Consider the following 27434-nt stretch of genomic DNA (forward strand, 5'->3'; position numbering starts at 1 on the left):
TAGTGTCTACAAACTATTTGAAAATCGATCACTCCTGATGTGCTGACGGCCTATCTAATTTTTTGTGGCCCAAAAACACCAGAACAGTACAAAATATCCCCCAAATGACCCCTTTTTGGAAATTAGACAGTCCAAAGTATTTGGTAAGAGGCATTGCAAGTTTTTGTAAACTGTAATTTTTTTGTCATAATTCTGTGGAAAATGAAAAAGTTACACAATTTCAAATTTTTTTTTTCATATGTCACCAGTGCAGTTCAGCATCACTGACTGGTGATTGTATGTAAAAAAAAAAAAAAAAGAAAAAAAAAATGTTCATAAATTAAAACATTTTTTTTTTATTATTTTTTTTTTATTATTTTTTTTTTTTTACATACAATCACCAGTCAGTGATGCTGAACTGCACTGGTGACATATGAAAAAAAAATTGTGAAATTGTGTAACTTTTTCATGTTCATACTGTGACCAGAGCAATACAGTGTTACCATAGTAACACTGTACTACTCTGGGGAGGTAATCATGATTTTTTTTTTTACAGATTATGAGTGATTATAACAGAGAATATCACTGTTTTAAACAATCATTTCTACTGAATAAAATTGATTAATTTAGTGTGTATTGTTGTGATTAGCTGTGATTGGGCACAGCTAATCACAAGGTACAGATGGGCTCTGATTGGCCCAGTCTGTACCATGTGATCACTGAACAATTTCAGCAAGCAACACAATGGATGACATGAATGAAAGCCATCCATTGTGTTTAATTGTCATGCGATCTACTGTGATTGGTCACAGCAATCACATGGTACCGGCAGAGGCCTGGGAAAATGATCTGTCATCGGCTGTGTCCACCGACACAGCGAGTGACATATCACGCTGCAGCTAGCTGGCTTATCCCATTTCACATATGTTCAAAGTATGTACCACGCTATACAACAAATCATTCATCCTTGAGTAGAATACATAAGGGTTAATTTACTAAAACTGGAGCGTGCAAAATATACTGTAGTTCAACTCTGCTTAGAAATCAATCCGTTTCCAGTTTTCTTTTGTCAAAGCTTAATTGAACAACCTGAACTTACAAGCTGATAGGGTGCTGAAAACATTACACTCTCAATGGTGAACTTAATAAGGACCCTGCTTAACAGAACCCTGTGCAGTAGAAACTGACCAAGGTGTTTTTCCGGTAGGGTGCTGCACAAATCTGAGGCAGTGCCCCTAATTAATAGGGGACAGAGTTCTTGAGGGCCTATATGACAAGGCCTGTCATGATGGGTGAAGGTTGATACCTAATGGAAGTTAGGACCTGCGGCGGGACTGGTTAGCTGCCTCTGTATTTTCCTAAAATCAAATTGTGGTTTTGGAGGGAAAGGAGAGGTGTATTTCTGCTGTAATGTGGTGGTGGTGTGCACACACAAAGATCACGCGCACAATGCGCAGTAGAGACTGGAAATGTAAGTCGGCCATGTTTGTTTATCCGGCATCCTGGACACTCCTGGCTGGGCTGCTGCATGCTGTGACCGGGACAGAGAGCAGGCTTTTGAGTAGGGGCAAGTTCTCCCGTTGGTGGGAACAGTAGGCAAGTCAGTCAGAAGGCTGCCTTTGGGAAGCCCAGGGAGTGGCGGTTGCAGTGAGTGTTTGTTTACCACACTACTTGCATTGCTGTATTGGTCCCAGTGTTCCTGTTTCTTGGTACCCAGGGTAAAGTGCTTAGCAAAGCAATGTCTTCCAGAAAGTGGAGAGGGGGAGGCATGGCAGGAAGAGTCACTAATACTCCGCTGTTGGGTCCTGAAGAGCCTAGTCTTATTTCTGCTGTGATATCCTCTCCTGAGTGCCCAGAGACAACTGTACAATCTGAGCCACTGCGGTTGTCTGGCATTGGGGCTACTACTGGTGCTTCTGCATTAGCATATGTAACCAAGGATGATCTTCAGCCTTAGCAGGGTTAGAGGATAAGACCGCAGGGATGATTGCCTCTGTTTCACACAGGGCTAAGAAGCATGAGAGGTCCCCGTCACTAGAGCCACCAGTGCTGGTACAGGAATGGGTGGAAACTGAGGATGAGGAACTGGAAGAAGGTCAGGCAGTAGAATCTCTATCGGAGGGGCCATAGCCTGAAGAGAAGCAGGCAATTTCTCCATGCCAATCTCAGAGGTTATTGGTGCAGGACTTCACTGATCTGGTACGCTCTGGTTTTAGGCTACCTCCAGCAGAAATCTTTGAGGTTACTTATTCCTCTCTGGGCTCTTTAAAACCTCCGCAGTGTATTCAGGCCTCTCCAGTACATCCTCTCCTGGAACAGATTATGTATACTGACTGGGATCACTCAGACAGGATTTTTTGTTTAGCCAAAAAAGGTTTTCCTTTTTGTATCCCATGAAAGAGAAGTTTAAGAAATGGGGTATGCCTGTAGTGGATGCAGCTGTTTCATCCCTGAATAAGTCTTTAACATGTCCTGTAGATGATGCCCAGGTCTTCAAGGTTCCAGCAGATAAGAAGCTGGAATCTCTCCCGAAGGCCTCTTTCTCCCTGGCAGATTCTGCCACACATCCTGCAGTGGCAGCTATTGGTGTTTGCCAGAGTCTGTGACCATGTCAAGCAGTTGCTTGGAAGGCCTTCAGGGCAAGGGGATTATTTTGCCATGCATTAGGATGATGTTCCACATGCTTTGTTTTGCGATTGATGCTCTTAAGGATTCAATTCTCACATGGCCCTCTTATCAGTACACATGTGCAGGGTTTTGTGGCTGAAGAGTTGGTCGGCGGAACTGCCATGCAAAAGGTTGTTGGCAGGTTTTCCCTTTCATGGGGAGAGACTATTTGGGGAGGATTTAGACAAGTATATTCAGAAGATTTCTGGGGGAAAAAGTTTTCTTATACCCTTTAAGAGGAAATCCAAGCTCCCTTCTTTTAAGGGGGCAGGGGCCTAGGTTGCTGGGCCCTCATCTACCATACTCAGAGTCGGAATCCAAGGAGACCCTGGATTCAAAAGTCAGCCAAAGCAGATCCAAAATCCGCTTCCTTATGAAGAGACGTCACCGCTCATTCTGGTGGGGCGAAGGCTTTTGGATTTTGTAACAAACTGGAAAGCTGTAATCCAAGACAAATGGGTAGTTTCCATAATTCTGCTAGGGTACAGACTGGAATTTCGGGTTCTTCCGCCGCCTCGGTTTCTAAGGTCAAATGTACCGACGAATCCAAAGAAAAAAAGGCTTTTACAGGCGCTCGACCACCTGTTCTCCCAGGGGGTGATCACAGAGGTTCCAGCGGACGAAAAATGTCAAGGGTTTTATTCAAACCTGTTCACAGTCCCAAAGCCAAATGGGGAAGTGAGGCCCATTTTGGACCTCAAGGGTCTAAACTGGTTTCTAAATGTCTTGTACGTTTGTATGGAATCCGTTCAGTTGGTAGTGGCCTCTCTGCAGGAAGGAGACTTTTTAGCCTATATCGACATCAAGGATTCTTACCTGCAGGTGCCAATATTTCTAGCTCATCAAAGATTTCTGCATTTTGCAGTAGGGGCTCACTATTTTCAGTTTGTATCACTTTCTTTTGGTCTGGCCACGGCTCCTCGAGTGTTTACGTAGGTTCTTGCTTTGGTATTGGGGCTGCTCAGAGCTCAGGGAAAATCAATCATAGGATATCTAGACAATCTGTTGCTGGGTCAGTCTGTGCTTGGTCTGAAGCAGGATGTGGCTTTTACGATTCAGATCCTGAAACTGCTGTGATGGGTGCTCAACTTCGAGAAGTCGGCCTTGGAGCCAGTACAGAGCCTGAAATATTTGCGGATGGTCCTAGACACGGTTCAGGCAAAGCTGTTTCTGCCTCCAGGGAAATGCTGTGCCCATAAAGAACAGGTCTGCAGTTTAAGGGCCAAGAGGTATCCTTCAGTTCGCCTCTGTATGAGGTTGCTGGGAAAGATGGTGTCTTCATTCAGTTCCTGTGTGCAGTTCCACTCCAGACCGCTGCAAAGAAACATTTTGGCCATTTGGAACAAATAGATTCCAGCCCTGGATTGTCGTAAGTCTCTGTTTCCTGAGATACTGCGAAGCCTGAATTTGGTGGTTGGTGTCTCGGAAATTGGAGAGAGGGCGATCCTTTCAGCCAGTGGTATGGAAATTGGTAACCGCCGATGCCAGCCAGGGGGCTGTTCTGGAGGAGACCACAGTTCAGGGAGCATGGCTTCCATGGGAGAGGATACTTCCCATCAATGTCTTGGAACTTCAGGCAGTACAGCTAAAAATTCAGTCCTGACCATGCCACAGCAGTGGCATACATCAACCACCAGGGCAGTACCATGAGCCAAAGAGCTCAGGAGGAGGTAAATTACATTCTGACCTGGGCAGAAAAACATGTTTCACGTTCATCAGTAGTATTCATTCCGGGTGTAGAGAATTGGCAGGTGGACTATCTGTCGTCGACCATTGGTTCCAGGGAAATGGGCTTTGCGTCCCAAGGTTTTCGCGGCAATCTGCCAGTGATGGGATTACCCCGATGTAGATCTTTTGACATCCAGGTTCAACAACAGGGTTGACTATTTTGTGTCCAGGGTTAAGGGATCCTCATGCTGCAGGAGTAGATGCCTTAGTGATTCCTTGGAACCAGTTTTCTCTGATTTTATGCTTTTCCTCCGATTCAACTGCTGCCACATCTCTTACGCTGGATTCGGGGGAAATCCGTTCTGGTGATACTGCTTGCCCCAGCCTGGCCCAGGAGGGACTGGTATGCAGACATAGTGAAACTGGCTGTGGACAGTCCATGGTCTTTGCCGTGCCGGCCAGACCTTCTGGCTCAAGGACCTATATTGCACGCAGCTTTACGGTTGCTAAATTTAACGATATGGCTATAGAGATCCAGGTCCTGAATGATAGGGGGGTATCGGAGTCCATCATCCCCATTATATTGCGCGCTAGAAGGGTAGTCTCTAGGGACATTTATTACAGAACTTGGCAGGCTTACATTTCCTGGTGTGAAGTCCGGAAATGGCACCCACGAACTGATGTGATTGGTAGGATTCTGTTGTTTCTTCAGTTAGGGTTTGAGACGAAATTGGCTGTTAGTACCATTAAGGGCCCGGTTTCAGCATTAACTGTTTTTTTCCAGAGGCCCATTGCTTCTCACTCTTTGGTTCACACTTTTTTGCAAGGAGTAATGCGTACTGCTCCTCCCGCCAGGTTACCTTTTTTGTCCTTAGGACGTGAACTTGGTTTTGGAGTTTTTGCAAAAACCACCATTTGAACCTATTAGAGAGATTCCACTGGTTCTGTTAACTTGTAAGGTTTTGTTTCTAATGGCTATCACTTCTGTGAGACGGGTGTCGGAGCTGGCCGGCCTTTCTTGCAGAGAACCATTTCTGGTTTTGCATCAAGATACAACCTCAACCGACTTTTTTTTTTTTTTTTACCAAAGGTGGTTTCTAGTTTACATTTCAATCAGGACATCGTCCTGCCTTCATTCTTTCCTAGGCCTCAGTCAGTAACAGAAAGATCTCTGCATACCTTGAATGTGGTATGAACTGTAAGGGTCTTCTTGAAGGTAACAGCATGGGTCAGGAGGTCATATGCTCTGTTCATGCTGTCTGAGCGGCCTAGGAAAGGGCAGGTGGCATCCAAGGCGACCATTTCACATTGGATCCGCCAATTAATCATTCAAGCCTATGGGTTTAAAGGTAAGTTCCCACCCTTTTGGGTGAAGGCACACTCTACCAGGAGTATGGGGGCATCATGGGCATTCTGTCTTTAGGCGTCAGTGGCTCAGATTTGCAAGTTCGCTACATGGTCTTCGGATCACACATTCACAAGTTTCTACTAGCTGGATGGCAGAACCATAAAGGATTCTGCCTTTGGTTGCAGTGTTTTACAGATGGCTGAGTAGGTCCTCAAATTTCTTTATTGCTGTAGGACATCCCACATAGTCATTAATAGCATGCTCTGTGTCCCGTGATGTATGATATAGAAACCTGAATTTTCCTACACTTCCCTTTTAGCCCAGTATTGGAGTTTGGCCTGCCCGGGGACATACCCTTCTCCATGCTTCTGTCTCTTTCTCCCCTTCCCTCCCCTAATTCTTCACATATACCACATCCCCTTCCCCTTTTTCCCCTCCCCCCCCCCCTTTCCTCTCCCTCCCAAGTGCATGGCTACTCTCTCGATGTACCGGTGACCAACCCTCCAATGACTCATTACTGTTATTCTTTTCTCTACCTTGTTATACCATGATACCTGTATGCTGGTTGGTCTTATTGCCTCACTGCTCTATAGATTTTACTGTTTTATGTACAAACTGGTGACTTCCCCTCCACCTACATCCTTCCAGCTCCTTGCCCTCTCCACCCCCTCCTACCTCCTCTCCTTCCCCTTTCTCCTTCCTTATCCCCTTCCTCCCCTACCATCCTCTTGCACCATTGTGCCCAAAAATTTTAGCACCCCACCCCCCTCCATCCCTGAGGATCATTCTTACTGATGTTCCTATATCCTCTGACTCCCAGATCTTACCTTAAGTTGTTGTTCCTAAAATTTCTGCAGTGCAATCAGTTTCCAGTATCACCCCCACTCATACAACGCCTGACCCCTTCCATGTATTTACAGGCTAATGCATGCGCGCTACTATACCACATTTTTTCCTATGCCATCTTACCTCCTTACCCACACTCCTCCCCCCATCTCCTTAGGCTCATGTGTTCGCCTCCCCTGACCCACTAGCCCACTGTTCAATACCGTGTGGCCTAACCCCTACCTATTATATGCTACGCCCCATGCCTAGTCTTGCACACCCTGCCCAACCATCTCTGGGCATCACAATCTCCTCCAAGGATATCTCAGCTATCCCTCTTATTCTCTTGACACCTCACACCCAATGGTCCTTTCCTCACCCTCCTGTTCCTATGACCAAGCACAAGGATATTGATCGACACAGCAGGGGGCCACTCCACCCATGGCATCTCATACCCTCCTGCCTTTATGTCATGCCCACGACCACTGTGAGGCTCAAGGCAACACCCCATCTATGGTCGCTTCTTACCACGCCTGCACACTGCACACTCTGGCAGTTTGCACTGACCACTACGGGAAAGCCCACCTCTTTAGGGTGGGATAGCTGGTCTATTCCCACATCCGGTATTTAACCTCCCACCTCTGCCTTCTTACCCTTCCACCACTTTCTACTTTATAACATAATTCCCCCTTTCGCACCCCCTCCTCTTCTTTCCCCCCCCCTTTTTTTTCTTTTCTTTCTCTTCCCTTCCTTTACATGTCCTTCCCAAACCCCTCAAATCCCCCCTACCGCTCTCTTACTGTTAACATAAGGTCTGCCTTTCCGCTAGCATTACGCTGTTCGCTGACTTTCTCCTACCTGTTGATGCCTACCACCAACCTCTCACACCATGCCTTCCCCTACAACCTGTACTGTAGCCCTTTCTCTCAAACTGATTACCCTGAACACCAAAGGCCTTAATACGCCCAAGCAATGCTGACAGCTCTTGGCTAGCATGCATAGCATGAAGGCTGTCATCCTTTTCCTGCATGAAACCCATTTTAGATACAATGCCATACATAAACTTCCCCCATTTCCCCCACACATACCACGCCACTTCCCTGACTTCCAAATCTAAAGGAGTGTCAATCCTTTTATCCAGGAACCTCCCCATTCAGATCTCCGACACCTTAGTGGATGAACAAAGACGATTTATTTTCCTCAAAGGCACGCTGCGAAAAACAAACCCATTACCTTAGCCATGTACAGTATATAGCCCCAATGCCTTCCAAGTACCTTTCTTCTGCTCCGTCTCCCAAGTTCTGACCTCCTTTCATACCAGAATTCTGATTTTTGGGGGAGATTTCAATGTCCCTCTTGACCGCCTCCTAGACACCTCTACGTCCTATCTGCCTTATAGGGCACTACACCAAATTGAACTCAGTCTTCAAGACCTCCTCCTGCATGATGCTTGGCGCACACTCCACCCAAATGAAAAAGACTTGACATTCTTCTCAGCCCCCCACAGTAGGTACTCATGTCTAGATGACTACTTCATCACTGAACAAGATCTCCCTCTCCTATCTGCAGCTCACATAGAACTGATGTTACTCTAGGACCCCATCACTAAAATCTGGCAATGTGACCCGACCCTCTTAATCGACAAGACCCAGGAGGCTGAAGTGCGCAAATGTCTCTCTGGCTACTTCGCAGAAAATAATACCCCAGACACCTCACCTTTGATGCAATGGGAAGCCCACAAATGCGTACTCGTGAAAACCCATATCTTTGACCTCTGCGGTAAACGTGACAAACAAGCACGCTTGAAGCAACTTTTTTTTCAAACTCCTGGAAACTAAACTCAAACATACCCTAGCCAGACAAGCGCTCCAAGAACTTACTGAAGACACAACCCAACCATCAGAGGAATTAGCTCTGTGAGCCAAGAGTACAAACGTGCCCGGTTGCAGACGACCTTTTGCTATTTCTCATGGAACCACACACAACTCTCCCTGCCCTCTTAGCAAAATTCCAACGCTTCTGCTCCTTATCTAATCTCAAAATAAACTTCTCAAAATCTCACTTAATGTGTCCTTTTCACAGCAGACTGTTGCCCACTGCCAAAACAACGTTCCCTTTCTCTGGAAACCCGACACCATCATGTATCTTGGCATCCAACTTCCTACATGCCAATTTTACCTGCCAATTCTGCAGGACTTAACAATTGATCTCAAACGATGGAACAAACCTATTTTGTTAAAATTAATGCTCTCCGGCACCTTCTCTACCTCCTCAAAGCTGTACCTATTCACCTTCCTCTAGCTTTCCTGCACTTCTACAAAAACCTATGCTCCAGTTTCCTTTGGAACAATCGCAGACCAAAAATCAGCTAGGCGAGGCTGGCACTGCCCAAGTACAAGTGGAAATAGGCTTACCTGATCTCCAGAACTATTACCATGCCTGCCACCTTTCCAGAATTGTAGACTAGAATGTCCACAAAACTCTTAAAGATTGGGTCAAGATGGAAGCTTCCTTCATACCCACACATCTGGCCTCTCTGCCCTGGCTTTACGCCCGTAACATCCCTCTCAAGATGAATTCCCACTCTCTCATTTCCCCACTCTTCGTACCTTCACCGATGTGCACAAGGCCATATGTTCCATCTCGTCAGTGTGGGGCTCACTCACCAATATACGACAGAATCCCGACTTCCCACCAAGCTTGCACCGACATTTTCTGCTAGACAATTGGTCCTCCGACGACTCTTGGCCCCTCAATTCTTTGACAAAGGTAAGCTCCTATCACGGGAGCAACTTTCCTCCTGCAGTGGTAAGACCCCCATACCGTCATGGACATACATAATACTCTCTCATTATTTACGTTCCCTTGACAAAGACTTGGTCATCTCTAGGCTTCTCACTTCAAGTCGAGACATTATGTTCAAAAAAGTCACCTCAAAGTCATTTTTTCGACATACTTACCTTTTAAGTCACCTCAAAGTCATTTGATCTCCACCATTCACTCCTAGCTGCTCTCTGACCAACCCTCCAACAGCGGTACGGCTTGCACAGCCTGGGTGAGGGACCTCTCCAGGTCCCTCACTCAGAACGACTGGGAACAAATACACTTAAACATACACAGTGGCCAGACTCATCCACCTTACCAACCGCTCTGTATCTGCCACCCCCCTCTGTCATTCCCTCCACTGGCTTCCGATTACCCAACGCATAAAATTCAAACTACTAACACTGACGTACAAAGCTATTCATAATACTGCCCCAAACTACCTCACTGACCTGATATCCAAATACCACCCAACACGTACTCTTCACTCCTCACAAGACCTCCTACTCTCTAGCTCCCTAGTCTTCTCCTCCCATGCCCGACTCCAGGACTTCTCCAGGACTTCCCCCATCCTCTGGAACTCACTACCCCAATCCATCAGACTGTCACCTACCCTCTTCACCTTTAGGCGTACCCTGAAACCCCATCTCTTCAGGGAAGCCTACCCCGCCCTCACCTAACAGCCGATCTCCTCCAATCCTCCTACCACTCCATCCCCCACAGCCACTTCCTCGTGTACCACTATCCCCTCCCTCCTAGATTGTAAGCTCCAAAGACCGGGCCCTCGAACCCCTTGTGTATTGTTACTGTATTGTCTCATGTACTGTCCCCCACTACAATGTACAGCGCTGAGCAAACTTTTTAACGCTATATATATACTGTATAATAATAATAATAAAGGTTCAGTAAACGTTTCCACTCAAGAAATCGGATATAAAGTCCAATCACGCTGGTATCAAACACCAGCTCTTCTACACAAATTTCACCCAGACGTCCCAGATACCTGCTGGAGATGCAGGAATGGCATACATATCTGGTGGTCATGCCCCGGACTTCAAATTTACTGGTCTGAGGTACACCATATTATTCAACAAGTGACCAGCTACACCCTAGATTTTACGCCGCACAGTTTCTATTACATGACTCTTCTTTACCCCACTTGGCCTACAGTGTATCCCGATTCACTGGGGTTCAACACATTCCATGACCATAAAGGATTGGCTCAAATGCATCCATAAACTGGATGAAATGGAAGAACTAATTAGTATAGCCCGCGATTCCCCTACTAAATTCACAGCCAAATGGGCATGCTGGATTCACTTCCAGTCAACAGCAGAATTCACCATTCTGACTAACTGAATTTTTTTGACATACTTACCTTTTGAAATCCATTTTTTGGAATGCATCATGGGACACAAAGGTCCCGACCCCCTTTCTGGAATTTTCATTGTTTGCTCCAAAAACTGAAGTATTTCCTGTGTAGGAGGGGTTATATAGCGGAGAACATCCTGTCTGATTTGTCAACCAGTGTCCATTCACCTATAGGTAGCATATAACCCACATAATCATGAATAGTCTGCTCTGTGTCCTTTGATCTACTCCAAGAAATGGATTTTCCAGGTAAGTATGCAGAGGAAAATCCTGTTTTTACAAAATATTTTGGCTATATATTGTGGTTTTTTTTTTTTGTTTTGTTTTTTTTTTTTACAATTCATAAGTGTCTTTCTTCCCAAAAAATTGTGTTTGAAAAACCGCTGCCAAATACCGTGTGGCATAAAAAATTGCAACGATCGCCATTTTATTCTCTAGGGTCTTTGCTAAATATATATATATATATATATGTGTATATGTGTGTGTGTGTGTGTGTGTGTGTGTGTGTGTGTGTAATAAAAAAAATATATATATAATGTTTGGGGGTTATAAGTAATTTTCTAGTAAAAAATATTGATTTAAACTTGTAAATAGAAAGTGCTCCAAAAAAAAAAAAAAAAACTTGGTCTTCAAGTGGGTACAGAATGAGACCATTATAGCTCTTAACAATATTAATTAAAAATGTCATAGAAACAATATAAAACTCATACAACGAGTACTTATTCTGCACTCAGCCTGTCAGGGTTTTTGTATGCCACATTCCCAATTTGTGCACATGCATGCCCATGTGCATATCATCACTCTGCCACAAATTGGGGGTGTGCATACAGAGACCCTGACAGGTTGAAGTGACAATTCCCTAGCGTTGGATTTTGTTTTTGTTATTTTTATTTTCTCAACCATTAATATCTGCATTTTTTTTAATTTGTTTTGTTCTTTCATTTTTTGTATTGCATTAAACAAATGCACAAAAGTGGGGAAAACATATTTTGTAATTTTAGTGTCAAGAATTTGCAGCTGTTTGTTCATTACATAAGAGGAGAAGAAGGAATTGTATCTGTATGCTTGTGAAATAAAGGCAAGCTGGCTTCAGTAGATAAAATAAATTGCTTGCAAATTATAAACAACTATTTTTTGTAGATCTGTTATTATTTTTATAGACAACTAACTAGATGTCAACTCAAAATGTAGCCAAAATTAGAGTGCAATAGTACTGCGTGGAAAGGTTTCATTATGTTTTTGGAGGGTTATTTTTAAGAACTACTTCCTCACCCTGGTTCCTTGGAGCATATCACTTGAAACCATAAACTTGGAAACAATTATTAGCTGGGACCAAGTGTTGGCTTTCCCCATCTTTATTCATAAACACGAAACTCATTATTGGCTTTGATATTGACATATGGTTAGTCACTGGACTCGCTTGTGAATGTGCGCAGGTGACTTCTGCTCATGTTTAGCCAGCTGTTTGGATAGGAAATAGTTTCTTAAAATAGATGGTGTCACTAGGAGAAGAGGGGCAGTGTGCTTACAGTATGAAGTATAAGCACATCATAAAGGTTCTTGCACCTATCAAGGACAAATGTCAGGCCATTTTAACAGGCAAAACTTCAGCACTTTCGGACAGTCCTGAAGCTTGATCACTGCTTTTTTCCACCTGGTTATTCACATTGGCCAATGAGGCTGCCCATAATAATGAAGGGCCTGGAGCTTAGCAGCATACTTGGACACTAGTTGGAAATGTCGAAGCTTTGCCTGCCAAAACCGCCTGGCAAGGCTGATAACAGAAGGTTTGGAAGGCTGTAGCATGTGTGTGCAGATACTTCTGCCTGCACTTCATACCTTTAGCAGGCTGTTCCCTCCTTACTCCATAAGAGTCGTTTTTTGTTTTTTGTTTTTTTGGTTTTTTTTTTAATCTGTTGACATTTATTTTATCAAAAACATTATCAATATGGATATGATTTAAAATCCAACTCCAGTTTAAAACGTCTCTATTTTTGTTTTTGAGCAATACAGAAAAAGATTGAACCTCCTCCTTTTGGTGGTATTTGATCACCTGTGTGCTTTTTATTTTTCATGCTATTAACAAAAAAAAGACAGAAAATTTTGATGAAAAACAATATATTTTTTTAGCCGAAAGTAAAAAATATAGTAAACTCAAAGTTAATCATAAATTTAGGCCAAAATGTATTCTGCTACATGTCTTTTGATTTAAAAAAAATCCCAATAAGTGTATATGCTTTGTGTGAAAGTTATAGCGTCTACAAACTATGGTATAGATACTGCAATTTACGCCATTTTTTTGCTGCTATACAGCGCTGCACTAGTTTAACTGAGAATTGCGCGGTCATGCAATGCTGTTCCCAAATGAAATTTATGTCCTTTCTTTCACACAAATAGATCTTTCTTTCAGTGGTATTTGATCACCTGTGCGCTTTTTATTTTTTGCACTATAAACAAAAAAAGACCGAAAATATTGAAAAAAAACAAACAATTTTTTTCTCATTTCTGTCATAAAAAATATCCAAAACACTAAAATTTTGTCGTAAATTTAGGCCAAAATGTATTCTGCTACATGTTTTTGGTAAAAAAACCCCAATAAGTGTATATTGATTGCTTTGTGTGAAAGTTATAGGATCTACAAACTATGGTATAGATAATGAAATTTACACAGCTTTTACTTTCTGACTGCCCATCACATTTCTTAAGGTGCTAAAATACCAGGACAGTACAAACACCCCCAAATGACCCCTTTTTGGAAAGTAGACACCCTAAGCTATCTGCTGAGAGGCATTTTTAGTCCATGGAGGATTTATTTTTATTTTTTTCCCACAAGTTTTTGGAAAAAAACAAAAACCTGTTGGGTATATGTGGAATTACACCCCAAAATACATTCTGCTACTTCTACCGATACCACACATGTGAGACTTTTTAGGAGCCTAGCCACATACAGGAGCCTGAAATCCAATGACCACTTTGGATTTTGGGGTCCTGTGCTTGGCTAGACTGCCAAAAAGTCTCTCACATGTGGTATCCCCATACTCAGGAGAAGTGGCAAAATGTATTTTGGAGAGTAATTCCACATATACCCATGGCATATGTGAGCAATAAATTATTTAAGTGACAATTTTGTGTAAAAAAAAAAAAAAAAAAAATTATATTTTTTTTTTTGTCATTTTTCAAGAGCTTGTGGTAAAGAAATAAATTCTATTGATTCAACATGCCTCTCAGCAAATATTTTGGGGTGTCTACTTTCCAAAAAGGGGTCATTTTGGGGGTGGTGAGGGCATTTTATGCCAGCATTAGAAGTTTATGCCACACATCACTCACTCTTCTAACCACCTGAAGACCAATCCTTTTCTGACACTTTTTGTTCACATGAAAAAAAATCAGTATTTTTGCTAGGAAATTTGAACCCCCAAACATTATATATTTTTTTAAAGCAGCCATCCTAGTGAATAAAATGGTGGGTGCTGCAATTTTTTATGTCACATAGTACTCACGCAGCGATTTTTCAAACGCAAATTTTTTTAAAAAAAATACACTTTTTTAATTTTAATGCACAAAAACACAATATATTGGCCAATTATTTGGTAACTTATAGAAGATATTGCAGTGCTGAGTAAACGGATACCAAACATGACATGCTTTAAAACTGCACATGCACCGTGCAATGGCGACACACTGCATTCGTTTTTTAATATCTATAGGCAACATTTTAAAAGCCTTTACAAGCTACCATTTTAGATTTACAGAGGAGGTCTAGTGCTAGACTTACTGCCCTTGATCTGATGTTCGTGGTGATACCTCACATGCATGGTGCAACCGCTGTTTACATCTGACGGGGTCAACACTCATGCTCGCAGGGGGGGCGAGGGTACTTTTTTTTTTTTTTTTTATTCAATTATTTTTACACTGTCCCCTTCATTTTTTTTTTTTTATGATCACTTTTAATGCTATCACAGGGAATTCAAATATCCCCTATAACTTCAATGGGCATTGTCATATATTCTTTTTTGAGAAATCCTGGGTCTATCAAACTCTAGATATCTCCTCTGCCCTTACATTATCTAATCTTACCAAGATTGGTGTGATCAGATGCTTTCCTAATTTACAAATGGCGCTGTTTATATCCTGCGAAACTGAAGTGATACTCCATTATAATGATATGACATGTACTTACTTCTCGAGTCCCCCGCGGTGGTGGAGAGGGTGTCTTCTCTCAGCGTAGGAGAGCGGACCTCTCCTGCACCTGTCCCCTCGGCGGCGGTGCCGCGGAAACCGGAAGTTGTAAACCGGAACTCAGCTTTACAGTGAGGCTTGGAGTGCAGGTGCAGTCACTCCATCTGCTTCATCTGTGCTCACTGCTCGCCACAGAGGAATTTCTCCTCGCATTTGGCGAGCGGGCGAGCAGCTTTTTCAAGCCCTGTATTAGTACGTCGCTGGTCCTTGTTGGGTATATATGCTATGTTCTTCTTCTTTTTTTTTTTTTTTTTTTTTTTTTTATGCAGCCTGTGAGCTGAATGGAAAAAAAGAGAAGAAATCTCTGCCAGAAAAAGTGTGTGGTATGCCCACCATTAGAATATACCTCCCTGCATCCACCCACTTCTATTGGTGATATATATGCCAAAGCATAGGAGCCATCCACCCACTGGCCACTCTAGGTCTCCATGCTTCGGCATATATGCTCTTTTTTAACTGTGGATGAAAAATCTCATCCAACAGCGCTGCCCACACTGACTTATGTATATTTTGAGAGCGAGTTCCTGTTGCTGTCAGAATAAACAGATCGGTGCTGCAGCTGAAAGCATTTCTGCAAAGAAAACAGCAATAGTTAACAATAAAACAGTAAAAGTGTAACAGTAGAACAGCAACAACAACAACAAAAAAACTATAACTATTTTGAGTTTTTAAAAATGTAAATATTTGGGTAATTTGTATATTTAAATTTTTTTTTATTTTAAAACTTTAACTTTTTAAAACAGATTGTAGGAGCTTTCCAAATGCTGTAGCCAGTTTCCTGACTACCTAACATCTTTCGAGTCCCTGTGTAATTATGTACCCTGAACTGTGCCGTGTTGTACCCTATACTAATACTCCACTAGTGTATGGTAGCGACGGAAGCAGTCCTTGAAGCAGAGACCAGGTTGGTCAGGACAGGAGGAACAAAAAAACAGGTGTCACGCCTAATTCCATGTCTGCAACAGACACATCTATTTTGGGGTGCATTTTGGGTTAGGTTACCAGGAATGGCATCGGGAAAATGCCTCTCATGCAGCTGGCTAACTGCATCTGGGTTGGGGGTTTGGGGCATAGCACCTTCTGGATACAAAATGGCTGTGATAGGGTCTTTCTGGAATTTTAACAAGGATCCACTTTGTCCAGTTGCTTTGTAAAGCACAAAAGAGTTTTATATATAGCCAATTGAAATAGACACTTTTTTTTGTACCAGCGTCTGACTTTTCGGGAAACTAAGTACAGCTTCATCATCTGGTCATTGAAGTCCACCCCTCCCATGTTAAGGTTATAATCGTGGACACAGAGGGGCTTCTCAACAGCATCAGCTGCTGTGATAATTTGGATGGTCATATCTGCGTGAATGAAAGACAGGACGAAAACATCCCGTTTGTCCTTCCACTTCACTGCAAGCAATTCCTCATTTCTCAAGCAGGCTTTTCCCCCCTTTCTAAGATGGGTATTTACAAGCCATTGGAAGCCCCGTCGATTAGGTTGCACGGTGACACATGCGCCAATTCCAAGATTGTACAAATGTCTAAATAGTGGCATACTTGAATAAAAATTGTCCACGTATAAGTGGTATCCCATATTGAAAAAGGATGACACCAAGTCCTAAACTATCTTGCCACTGCTCCCCATGTAGTCTGGGCATGCGGGGGGCTCCACGTGACTGTCTTTTCCCTCGTAAATACAAAATTGATATGTATAGCCTGTTTCCCTCTGACAGGTCTTCTACATCTTGACCCCATATCTGGCACGCTTGCTGGGGAGAAATTGTTTGAATGCAAGGCGGCCAAAAAAAATTAAGGCAGATTTTTTGCTGGGGAGTATAGACATCTGCAAATTTTTGGTTAACGTGATTTAAGAGGGCACAAATTTTGTGGAGCCGGTCAAATTCAGGGTCACCCCGAGGGCGACAGTGTTGTCGTTGAAATGCATAAAACTTATTATACTCTCATATCTACAGTATGCCTGGACATGGCAGCAGAGAACACGGGTATATGATGATTTGGGTCTGTGGATCAATACAACCACAATTGACTTTTTTTTAGTAATGCCTTTGTTGAGGGTTAGGCCCCAAAAAACTTTAAATTTGGAAACCGTAATGGGTTTCCATGCGAATGGTCTAGCAAGGTTTGAATCTGGGATGGTGATAAATTGTTGTGCATATAAATTGCTTTGATCCACAATCAATGCATACAGATCTTCCTTGAAAAACAGCTCCAAAAAATAAAGGGAAGTATTTCAATTTGCTGTTTCCACCTGAATTCTGGGTTGGGCAGTGAATGGGGGAAGTACAGGTGCTGCAGAATTTGTGGGCTGCCAATCGGGATTTGCAAGCACATCCGGAAGGATACTTGGAGCTCTACGGCCTGTGTTTGAATTTTGTTGGTGGTTGCGGGACTTGTGCTCGCCACCGCACCAGCTTGTACTGAGCTTATGGGACTCGCCACATCACCAAGTGATACTGCAGTGCTGGTATAAAAAAGACCAGGATGTACTAGGCAGCTGATGCTTGCCAGTTCACCAAAAGGTAGAGCTGCACTAGTACTGGCACTCTGTTGCATATGGGAGTCATCATGCGTTTGTAACATCTCAGCAACCCGGGAAAGGGATCAGGTACGCCTGATCTTACCAGGGACCTCTTCTCCATCGTCTGAGCTATCTGTAAGCGTGCTGCTGCTGTCTACAGGTTCGCATTCTGAGCTGGATTCTGTCAGTGTGTCTTCCCCTTCGCTCTCACCTGACATGCTCAGAATCCTGTAGGCCTCTTCACTAGTGTACCTTTTGGTTGGACATTTTGGCCACTAAATTTATAGGTACCTAGTGAGACTCACGGGAAGAACAACACCTGGCTGTCAGGGACTGCTTGAACCGCTACAAAGAAAATTTCCTGGCAAGTGCTAACAGAGATCAGGCCTGATTCTGCGAATACTGCAATTTTGTCTGCAATATATCAAGTGACTGTGACCTACTGACACTGCGCTTGCTGGGGAAGAAGGGGGGGGGGGGGTAATGCTAATGCTGCGTTTTTGGGGACGCTATACTAATGTGTACGCTGGCATAGTTCTGATCTGATCAGAGATATTGATCTGTTCAGACACTATACTATCAATGGAGGTTTATTGTGTATGTGAGCGTATTCCTGGCAATCAAGGGGTTAAATGTGATTACTAGTGTACTGACGGGCAATCTGACGCTATCTGGGAGGGGAGCTAACTGATGATAGCACTATCTGAAGTCGCCAGCGACACTAATACAGTGATCAGTAAAAAAATCTGTACACTGTACTAATGACACTGGTGACAGGGCAGTGAAGGGGTTAACTGGTGGGGGGGGGGGCGATCAAGGGGTTAAATGTGTCCTAGAATGTTCTAACTAAATTTGTGTAGTGCTTTTACTCACCGTTTATGTTGATTCTTCTCTCTCTGGGACGGAATGTGGAATGTGAAGATTTCATCCGACTTGGACCAGACATCACTGCCCTAAATTGGATGATTGATCCCTTGGGGATCAAATCAGGGCACCCGCGGGTCGGTGGAGGGGAGCCCGCGGAACCGCGAATCACGTATATATTCGTGATCCTGCGTACAGAGGCCACCCGGCAACAGTAAATGTACTGTGGGTGGTCCCTAAGTGGTTAAATGAATTCATAAATACACTATATTGCCGAATGTATTGAGATGCCTGCCTTTACATGCACATGAACTTTAATGGCATCCCAGTCTTAGTCCGTAGGGTTCAATATTGAGTTGGCCCATCCTTTGCAGCTATAACTCTTCTGGGAAGGCTGTCCACAAGGTTTAGGAGTGTGTCTACGGGAATGTTTGACCATTCTTCCAAAAGCGCATTTGTGAGGTCAGGCACTGATGTTGTACGAGAAGGCCTGGCTTGTAGTCTCCGCTCTTAGTCTTCCCAAAGGTGTTCTGTCAGGTTGAGGTCAGGACTCTTTGCAGGCCAGTCAAGTTCCTCCACCCCAAACTCATGTTGGAACAGGAAGGGGCCATCCCTAAACTGTTTCCACAAAGTTGGGAGCATGAAATTGTCCAAAATGTTTTGATATGCTGATGCCTTAAGTGTTCCCTTTACTGGAAATAAGGGGCCAAGCCCTGAAAAACAACCCCACACCATAATTCCCTCTCCACCAAACTTTACACTTGCCACAATGCAGTCAGGCAAGTACCGTCCTCCTGGAACCCACCAAACCCAGACACGTCCATCGGATTGCCAGACAGAGAAGCGCGATTCATCATTCCAGAGAACACATCTTCACTGCTCTAGAGTCCAATGGGGCTGTTCCTTACACAACTGCATCTGATGCTTTGCATTGTACTTGGTGATGTAAGACTTGGTTGCAGCTGCTCAGCCATGGAAACCCATTTTATGAAGCTCTCTACGCACTGTTGTGCTAATCTGAAACCTACATGAAGTTTGGAGGTCTTTAGCTATTGACTCTGCAGACAGTTGGTGACTTCTGCGCACTGTGCGCTTCAACATTCTCTGACCCTGTTCTGTCATTCTATGTGGCCTACCACTTTGTGGCTGAGTTTTTGTTGTTCCCAGTTGCTTCCACTTTGTTATAATATCACTAACAGTTGACCGTAGAATATTTAGTAGCAAGGAAATTTCATGGATGGACTTATTGCACAGGTAGCAACTTATCATGGTACTACGCTTGAATTCACGGAGCTCCTAAGAGTGACCCATTCTTTCAAAAATGCTTGTAAAAGCAGTTTTCATGCCTAGGTGCTTGATTTTATACACTGTGGCCATGGAGGTTATTGGAATCCAATGATTTGGAGGGGTGTCCCAATACTTTGGCAATATAGTGTATTCTACTTTCTCCACATTTATCCAAAAAACATTTATTTTCTTCTGCTTAAAAAAAACTTTTTTTTTTTAATAATTTGAAAATTTGAAAATGTGTTCAGGGGAGAGAGGCTATATTTGCTTATTACATGTTTTTGACATTGTTCCTGTATAGTAATACAGCACCAGGACTGTTTTTTTAAATTATTCTATTAATAGAGTTCCATTAAAGGTAGATGTGTCACAAAGATTTCCATTATTTCTTGTCTCTTTCCAGGAAACGTTGCTATATGGAGCTACTGTATTGATTCGAGAACCCGTGGGAGTTGTGGGCATTGCTTGTCCAGATGAAAGCCCACTTCTTAGTTTTGTCAGCCTTTTTGCCCCAGCTATTGTGCGTGGAAATGCTGTGGTAGTAATTCCAAGTGAAAAGTTTCCTCTGCCAGCTTTGGACTTCTACCAGGTAAAGTGTTTTCTCTGCGGTGAAAAAAGCCATTCAGTACTTACTGACTTAAAGTTCAACTCTAGGATAACCCTAAACCCCTCTCCCATGCCCTCTTTTTGCTCACTAAGTTAAGAAAAAAACAAAATTCTAAATCCCCATTTTCACCTTAAGCTGCAGTCACATGACCATCCAGCGCCTGGTTCTTTCTCTCTGTTTATTTCCTGGATGGATCCTCCTGGGTGTCATGCAGGCAGTGTTGGCTGGCCAGCGCAGGAGGGTTCTCTCAGGATCCAGAAGATCACAAACATCAGACTGATGGGGGCAAGCTGGCAAGGGTTAACATGTGATGCTGGACTAGCAGTCCCCACAGAGGTAAATGACATCAGGGATGGACCTGCATGTGGGGACTCAGGCGAGTATAACTGATGCTACCAGGTAAAGCTAATGGCTCCCATTGTTGTCTCAGCCATTGAGGAGGGAGAGTACCCAGAGAGCTGACGCTCTTGTGCACATCGCTGGATTGCGATGGGACTAAGGTAAGTATTAGTGGGGCTGCTTCACATAGAAGTTTTTTACCTTCATACATAGAATGCATGAAGGTAAAAAGCCTTGAGCCTTTACAAACTACTTTAACAGAATAGGATTTTGGTTGTTGAGGGTTGGATAGCTACAGAACTCTCAGGTGCTACTTACAGTACTGTTTATGTCATCCTGAGGATGACGGGGAACAACACATAGGAGAGCTGGCACTATCTGCAAGGATGTGGTTATTCGGCTTAGTGATATCAGAAGAACTTGAATTCCACTTACAGGTTGCATTTCATTTACTGCACTTGTCATCATACAGTATTTGCACTTGCTGACAGCTTTTCTTGTGTGCAGCTTGTAATGTCAGAAGATTGCCGACACAGAGGTGCTGTAGATTCCATGTACAGTTGTGTTCAAAATAATAGCAGTTAGACATCACTAACCTGATCAATCACTGTTTTTGGTAGAAATGATATTTCTACATGGCAAATAATTTACTAGCAGGTGTAGTAGAGTAATAGAAATCCAACAGACCCAACAGTCATGACATGCATGCTGCTGATTCTGTGTAATTGAATCACTAATTGAAAGGGGCATGTTCAAAATAATAGCATTGTGGAGTTCTATTAGTGAGGTAATTCATTCTTTGAAAAACAGGTGACAATTATTGCCCTTATTTAAGGAAGGAAGGCAGCAAATGTTGTACATGCTGGTTACAGTGCATTTCTCTCTGAAATTCTGAGGAAAATGGGTCGTTCCAGACATTGTTCAGAACAGCGTACCTTGATTAAAAAGTTGATTGGAGAGGGGAAAACATATAAAGAAGTGCAGAAAATGATAGGCTGCTCAGCTAAAATGATTGCAAATGCTTTAAAATGGCAACCAAAACCTGAAAGACGTGGAAGAAAGCGAAAAACTACCATTCAAATGGATAGAAGAATAGCCAAAATGGCAAGGACTCCGCCAACAATCAGCTCCAGGAAGATCAAAGAAGGTCTAAAGTTACCTGTGAGTACTGTTACAATTAGAAGACGCCTATTGGAAGCCAAGCTATCTGCAAGAAGCCCCCGCAAAGTCCCACTGTTGAAAAAAAGACATGTGCTGAAGAGGTTACAATTTGCCAAAGAGCACATTGACTGGCCTAAAGAGAAATAGCGCAACATTTTGTGGACTGATGAAAGTAAGATTGTTCTTTTTGGGTCTAGTGGCCGGAGACAGTTTGTCAGACGACCCCCAAACACTGAATTCAAGCCACAGTACACTGTGAAGACAGTGAAGCATGGTTGCGCAAGCATCATGCTATGGGGATGTTTCCCATACTACGGTGTTGGGCCTATTTATCGCATACCAGGGATCATGGATCAGTTTGAATACATCAGAATACTTGAAGAGGTCATGCTGCCTTATTCTGAAGAGGAAATGCCCTTGAAATGGGTGTTCCAACAAGACAACGACCCCAAACACACCAGAAAACGTGCAACATCTTGGTTCCAGACCAACAACATTGACGTTATGGAGTGGCCAGCCCAATCCCCGTATCTTAACCAATAGAAAACTTGTGGGGTGACATCAAAAATGCAGTTTCTGAGGCAAAACCAAGAAATAGAGAAGAACTGTGGAATGTAGTCCAATCATCCTGGGCTGGAATACCTGTTCACAGGTGCCAGAAGTTGCTTGACTCCATGCAACACAGATGTACAGCAGTTCTCAGAAACAGTGCTTATACAATTAAATATTAATTAAGTGGTTCAAAGGAAAGCAAAATCTTCAAACATTTTTTCAGTTTATATAGTGAATGTTTGAGTTTGTAAAGAAGAATACAAACACTGCTATTTTTTTGAACAGTCTAATATTCACTTTTCTTCCAATTTTTTTAGAGGAACAACACAAATTTGATATATTTTTCTTCATGTTTTGATTTGGAATAGAATGTGTAGTGTTCCCAATGCATTTGCGTGTATGGAAATAAAAGCTATTAGAAGGATTTTGAGCTTTATTCACTTTTTTCAACACACTGCTATTATTTTGAACACAACTGTACATCCCTGAGCTAATAACTGGCATCATTGCAGCTGCTGCCATTTCTTCTCTGAGTAGAATTGCTGTGACACTTTAAAATGTACAAAACGAATTACAGAAAAAAAATGGGATGGCTGAGGGAGGTGTTAAGAATTTTTATTTTGTCATTAAGTTGTCCAAAAAATGAGATGACTGTTGAGCTGTGTGATGTGGTTGAGTTCAGTCATATTGCAACACAGTCTTATTCCAGTAGGTCCAGCAAATACCAATAGGCCAACCAATATAGGAAGTGAAAAAGTTAGAAAGTCAGTTTTGATGTCTGTTGTTTCCTGGCACTGATAGTACATAGCCATTCCTGTCCATTTTTCTATGGGCATGAGCACACAGATTTGTCCAAGCTGAGCACTTACATTTATTAAGCCATTGGCAGACTGTGGTGCCTCATCAAATCAATCAAATTGTGAGAATGTGGTTTGCAAGCAGCAAGGATTAAAGTCAATGCACAACAAACGTCCCTACAGCACTTCAACTACCTATTTTAAGCCACATTCTTAAAATCCTTCACTAAATATATTTCCTTTATGTTTATTGGCAGTCACATGACCGCAAACCCTCTGTGAGCATCAAACAGAGACTATAAGCAAGACATCATTACTGGAAGTGATGCTGGACCGCTAAAGTAAAGCAAGGAGAAGGGGTGGAGCTGTGGGGACGGGTCTAGAGTGTGCACTGTTGGAGCTTCCTTCCTGGGCAATTATAATGCATGTACATTGGTGGAAGCATCCAACCTGCCCAGTGACAATCATGTATACAAAGCTGGAGGAACTTCTGGGTACCGACAATGCTGAAACACTATATAATTGAATGAAAGCAAGAGAGTGCTATCGGCCTATCACTGGTATTTGCTGCATACAAAGGGAGCAAGCAGCATAAATGGGATAAATGGTTATTTACTGGGTTTAGCAAAGGCTGTGACTTATAAACCCAACATGAAGGTTTTTTTTTTTTAATTGAAGTATCCAGAGACTTAACACCTGCTTCCATTTTTTCTTTAGGTGCACCGCATGTATTCTTTGTGAAATGTATTGTGGTGCGCTAAAGCACAGTTGTGTTTGTTCTTATATAGTACACGTTGGGGTGCAATTTAGAATTATTGGCAGCGAACACATATACCATGCCTTGACTCATATACATACAGTAGGTGTAAATATATACTAAAGGGTGTGCCACATGCAAAAGTCAGAAACGATAAGATATCCACTATCTGCTAGCTTTAAATCCCTCTTAAAGGTAAAGTGTAGTGGTTTCCTTTCCTTCATCTCTCCTGCTGTTTCTTTCTTTCTCTCTCTCTCTCTCAGTATTCGTTCTTTTTTTCTTTCCTCCATCTGTTCTTTCTATCCTTCCTTACTTTCTTCCTCTATTCCTCTGTTCCTTCCTGTGGTCCTAAAAAAAAAGACTTAAAAGATCAGCTAAAATGTATTAACTTAAAGAATGTACTCAAAATTATTTCATATTTGGTATAATATCATACGGTGTAGAAATGGATCAGATGTAGGATCATTATAACAGAAGCAGCATAAGGGGTGTGAAGACGCATGTTACCTTTCAGGACATCTCTGCTTAAAGTATACCTATAGGCAAAACATTTTTTCTTAGTTTTGGATAAACTGCAGATAGTTTAGAGCACTTTTTTGGTTTTTATTGCTGATTTTCACCCTCTCTATTTGTCTTGTTTACCATTATCATTGAAAGTAAAAGATAATCCCAAGTTTTGGGTTGTCCCCAGAAAAGTAGTAGAGTGGCCTAGGGGTCCCCAAGGAATTCTCTTATTTTGCAGGGGTTTCCTCTCACTTCCTGTTTGGCTATGGGATGGAAAGTGAAGGAAATCTCTGCAATTGGATACAGTTGGCAAAAAAATAATCTGACAGGGGTTATAACCCTCCCTTACTCTATCCAAAATGAGAAAAAAAAAGTTTGGCCTATAGTTCTACTTTACGTTTTCTCTCCAAGCTCTGCCCTGATCACACCAGATTAATATATTTAACTCACAGCACTTATATAGGCTTTGCTTTATTCTTGAGTATTAATTGTTTTTATTATTCATAAAGGTATTTGACACCTCAGACCTTCCTGGAGGAGTTGTGAATATTCTTACTGGTGGTCGTGACCATTTGGCCAAATACCTAGTGGAACATCAAGATGTACAAGCCATGTGGTATTTTGGATCTGAACAGGTAAAAAAAAATTACATCCATGTTAATGTGTAAATGTGATGTGCATGTAGTTTATCGTAATCTGGTATTTCACTTGCACAGATTTCATACAAAACAAATGTGTCCTGTGTTACACCCATGCTATTGCGTGAACGTAGTCATACAGTATTAAAAACGTACATACCATGGGACCTATTTGGCTTCGAGGCTTGTTTTGGATTGGTTAAAGAAGATGGAATATAACTTATGTTCTTTATTTATTTTTGCTATCTGTGTCCCATTGGGGAGATTTCTACTCGCTTCCTATTCTGCAGATACAAGCACAAGCAGAAATGAGCAGTAATCTCTACAAGTCACAGGCATTCCTAGACCGTTTTCCAATTGTCCCTATTGGAAGATGATGGTACGTCGACTGGCTAAATCCATTCGCCTGACAGCGATTCTAACTGCCCCCCTAATCTATCAAAGTAAAAAAATGCCTAGTTTAGCCTGTGAATTTATATGTTGCAAAGAATATAAACGATGATTATTATTATTGTTCGGGCTCATCGGGGAAAAAAAAAAGAACAGATTCCCCCATCTACACAAGCAAGGTGGTTGGAGGAATCCTCCTCACTGTGCCATTGTTTTCTGATAGTGGGATTCCTCTGCCTCTGCTGTCAAAATACACTGATCAGCTGCTGCAGCCAGCTGAATGAGAAACATGTTCCAACATTTCTGCTCAACAGTCGATTGTTAGATTGACTATTATCAAGTGTACGGCCATAGATCGAAGTTTGGTCAGTCGCTACTGAGCCAGCCAAATTTTGTTCCCTCTGTGGCCAGCTTAAGGCACAACCCTACCAGTGTACACAAAAAAATTTTGGTCCCAGTTAGCATTACTGTAGCATGCACAATTGTATATCTGTTAACATGCACATTCTTGGTTGGAAATATAGTTGTAAGAAATAAGAGACCATATTCATATGGCAATTGGCCTGTTAAGGAATTGTGACAACACCCAACAGGGAGCTTTTCATGTGCAGGACCTGCAGTGGGGGAATCCCAGCAGGTAATATGTAGCTTGGGGAATCCCCGCAGGTAATATATATCTTGTTTACTAACTGTATAAATATCCACATTACTAGTAGGACAAGGGACATCTTAGATAAGCAACAAATCAGTATTACATGTAACATTCCAACCTTCTCTGCTTTATCTGAAAAAACTGTTGCAACTGACTACAGTTTTCTTTCTTTTTTATTTTAAGTGTTTCTTAAAGCCAGAAGGTAGGAACGTTAAGTGAAAATAGTTTTGAGGCATGTCTGTGATTGTTTTTTTTCTACACAATTGAATGAACGTTTTCCAAGGGTAGGGTTTCCTTTTGTTTTGCCAGGGGTTATATGACAGTCTGGCTATTCATTACAACCAACAATTTGACTGAGTTTCTCAGACACATTGTAGCTTAGTACCCACTAGTGTGGTGCAGTTTTGTTAGTACATTTTTGCCATACTAATTAAATGTATGCTTTCTTTGCAGTGCCTTATGCTTTTTGGTAACAATAAAAAATATCCAGTTATGTTTGTGATTCTATAGTTGTGTGATAATAAAATATAGAAATTAGTTTATCTCACAGGTGTTTTATACAACCCCAATTCCAAAAAAGTAGGGACGCTGTGTAAAATCTACAGAACAAAATGCAATGAATTGCAAATCTCAAATACATATTTTATTCACAATAAAAATACAAAACATATCAAATGTTTAACCACCTCTCGCCCGCCATAGACTCTAATGGCGGGCGCAAGGTGGTTCTCTCATTCTGGAAGGACATCATATGATGTCCTCCCATTCTCACCTCGCATGCGCGGCTCAGGGAGTGCGCAGCGCTGCAATCGGCAGTGCGCTGTGTCCCTCGGACACAGCGGATCACCTAAAGAGCCGAAGATGTCGGCTCGGTCATGTGATCAGCTGTGTCCAATCACAGCTGATCACATGTAAACACGGAAATGCCGGTTATCGGCATTTCTTTCCTCTCGAGCTGTCACGCTGACCGCTCGAGAGGAGAGGAGCCAGTAATCGGTTTTCCGCGGAGGGGACATGTACACTGATCATCAGGGCACTGATGATCAGTGTAGCCCCAGCAGTGCCACGTGTCAAAGTCCGTCAGTGCTTACCAGTGCACATCAATGCCACATATCAGTGCCCATCTGAGCTGCCTTTCAGTGTCATCCATCAGTGCCAGTCAGTGCCACCTATCAATGCCAATCAGTGCTGCCTATCAGTGCCAGTCAGTTCCGCCTATCAGTGTGCATCAGTGCAATATATCAGTGCCATGTATCAGTGCTGCCTTTCAGTTCCCATCAGTGATGCCTGCCAATGTCCATCAGTGCCACCTACCAGTGCCTCCTCATCAGTGCCCATCACTGCAGCCTCATTAGCGCACATCAGTGAAGGAGAAAAATCACTTATTTACAAAATTTTATAACAAAAACTAAGAAAAAAAGTTTTGGTTTTTTTTTC

General features: G+C 42.6%; 1 protein-coding gene across 1 annotated transcript in view; it reads left to right on the forward strand.

Moving 5' to 3' along the window:
- The window catches only part of ALDH16A1 (aldehyde dehydrogenase 16 family member A1), a 144816-nt gene that overhangs the window by 114316 nt on the left and 3066 nt on the right, over positions 1-27434 (forward strand). The window contains exons 15-16 of the mRNA XM_089689004.1: positions 20004-20189; positions 24827-24952. Of these exons, the coding sequence (XP_089545130.1) occupies positions 20004-20189; positions 24827-24952 (312 nt within the window). The remainder of the gene's footprint in view (positions 1-20003; positions 20190-24826; positions 24953-27434) is intronic.

Source organism: Staurois parvus, unplaced genomic scaffold (genome assembly GCF_062004578.1).
Source record: "Staurois parvus isolate SC_StPar_1 unplaced genomic scaffold, SC_StPar_1.0 ptg000465l, whole genome shotgun sequence".
Lineage (NCBI taxonomy): Eukaryota > Metazoa > Chordata > Amphibia > Anura > Ranidae > Staurois > Staurois parvus.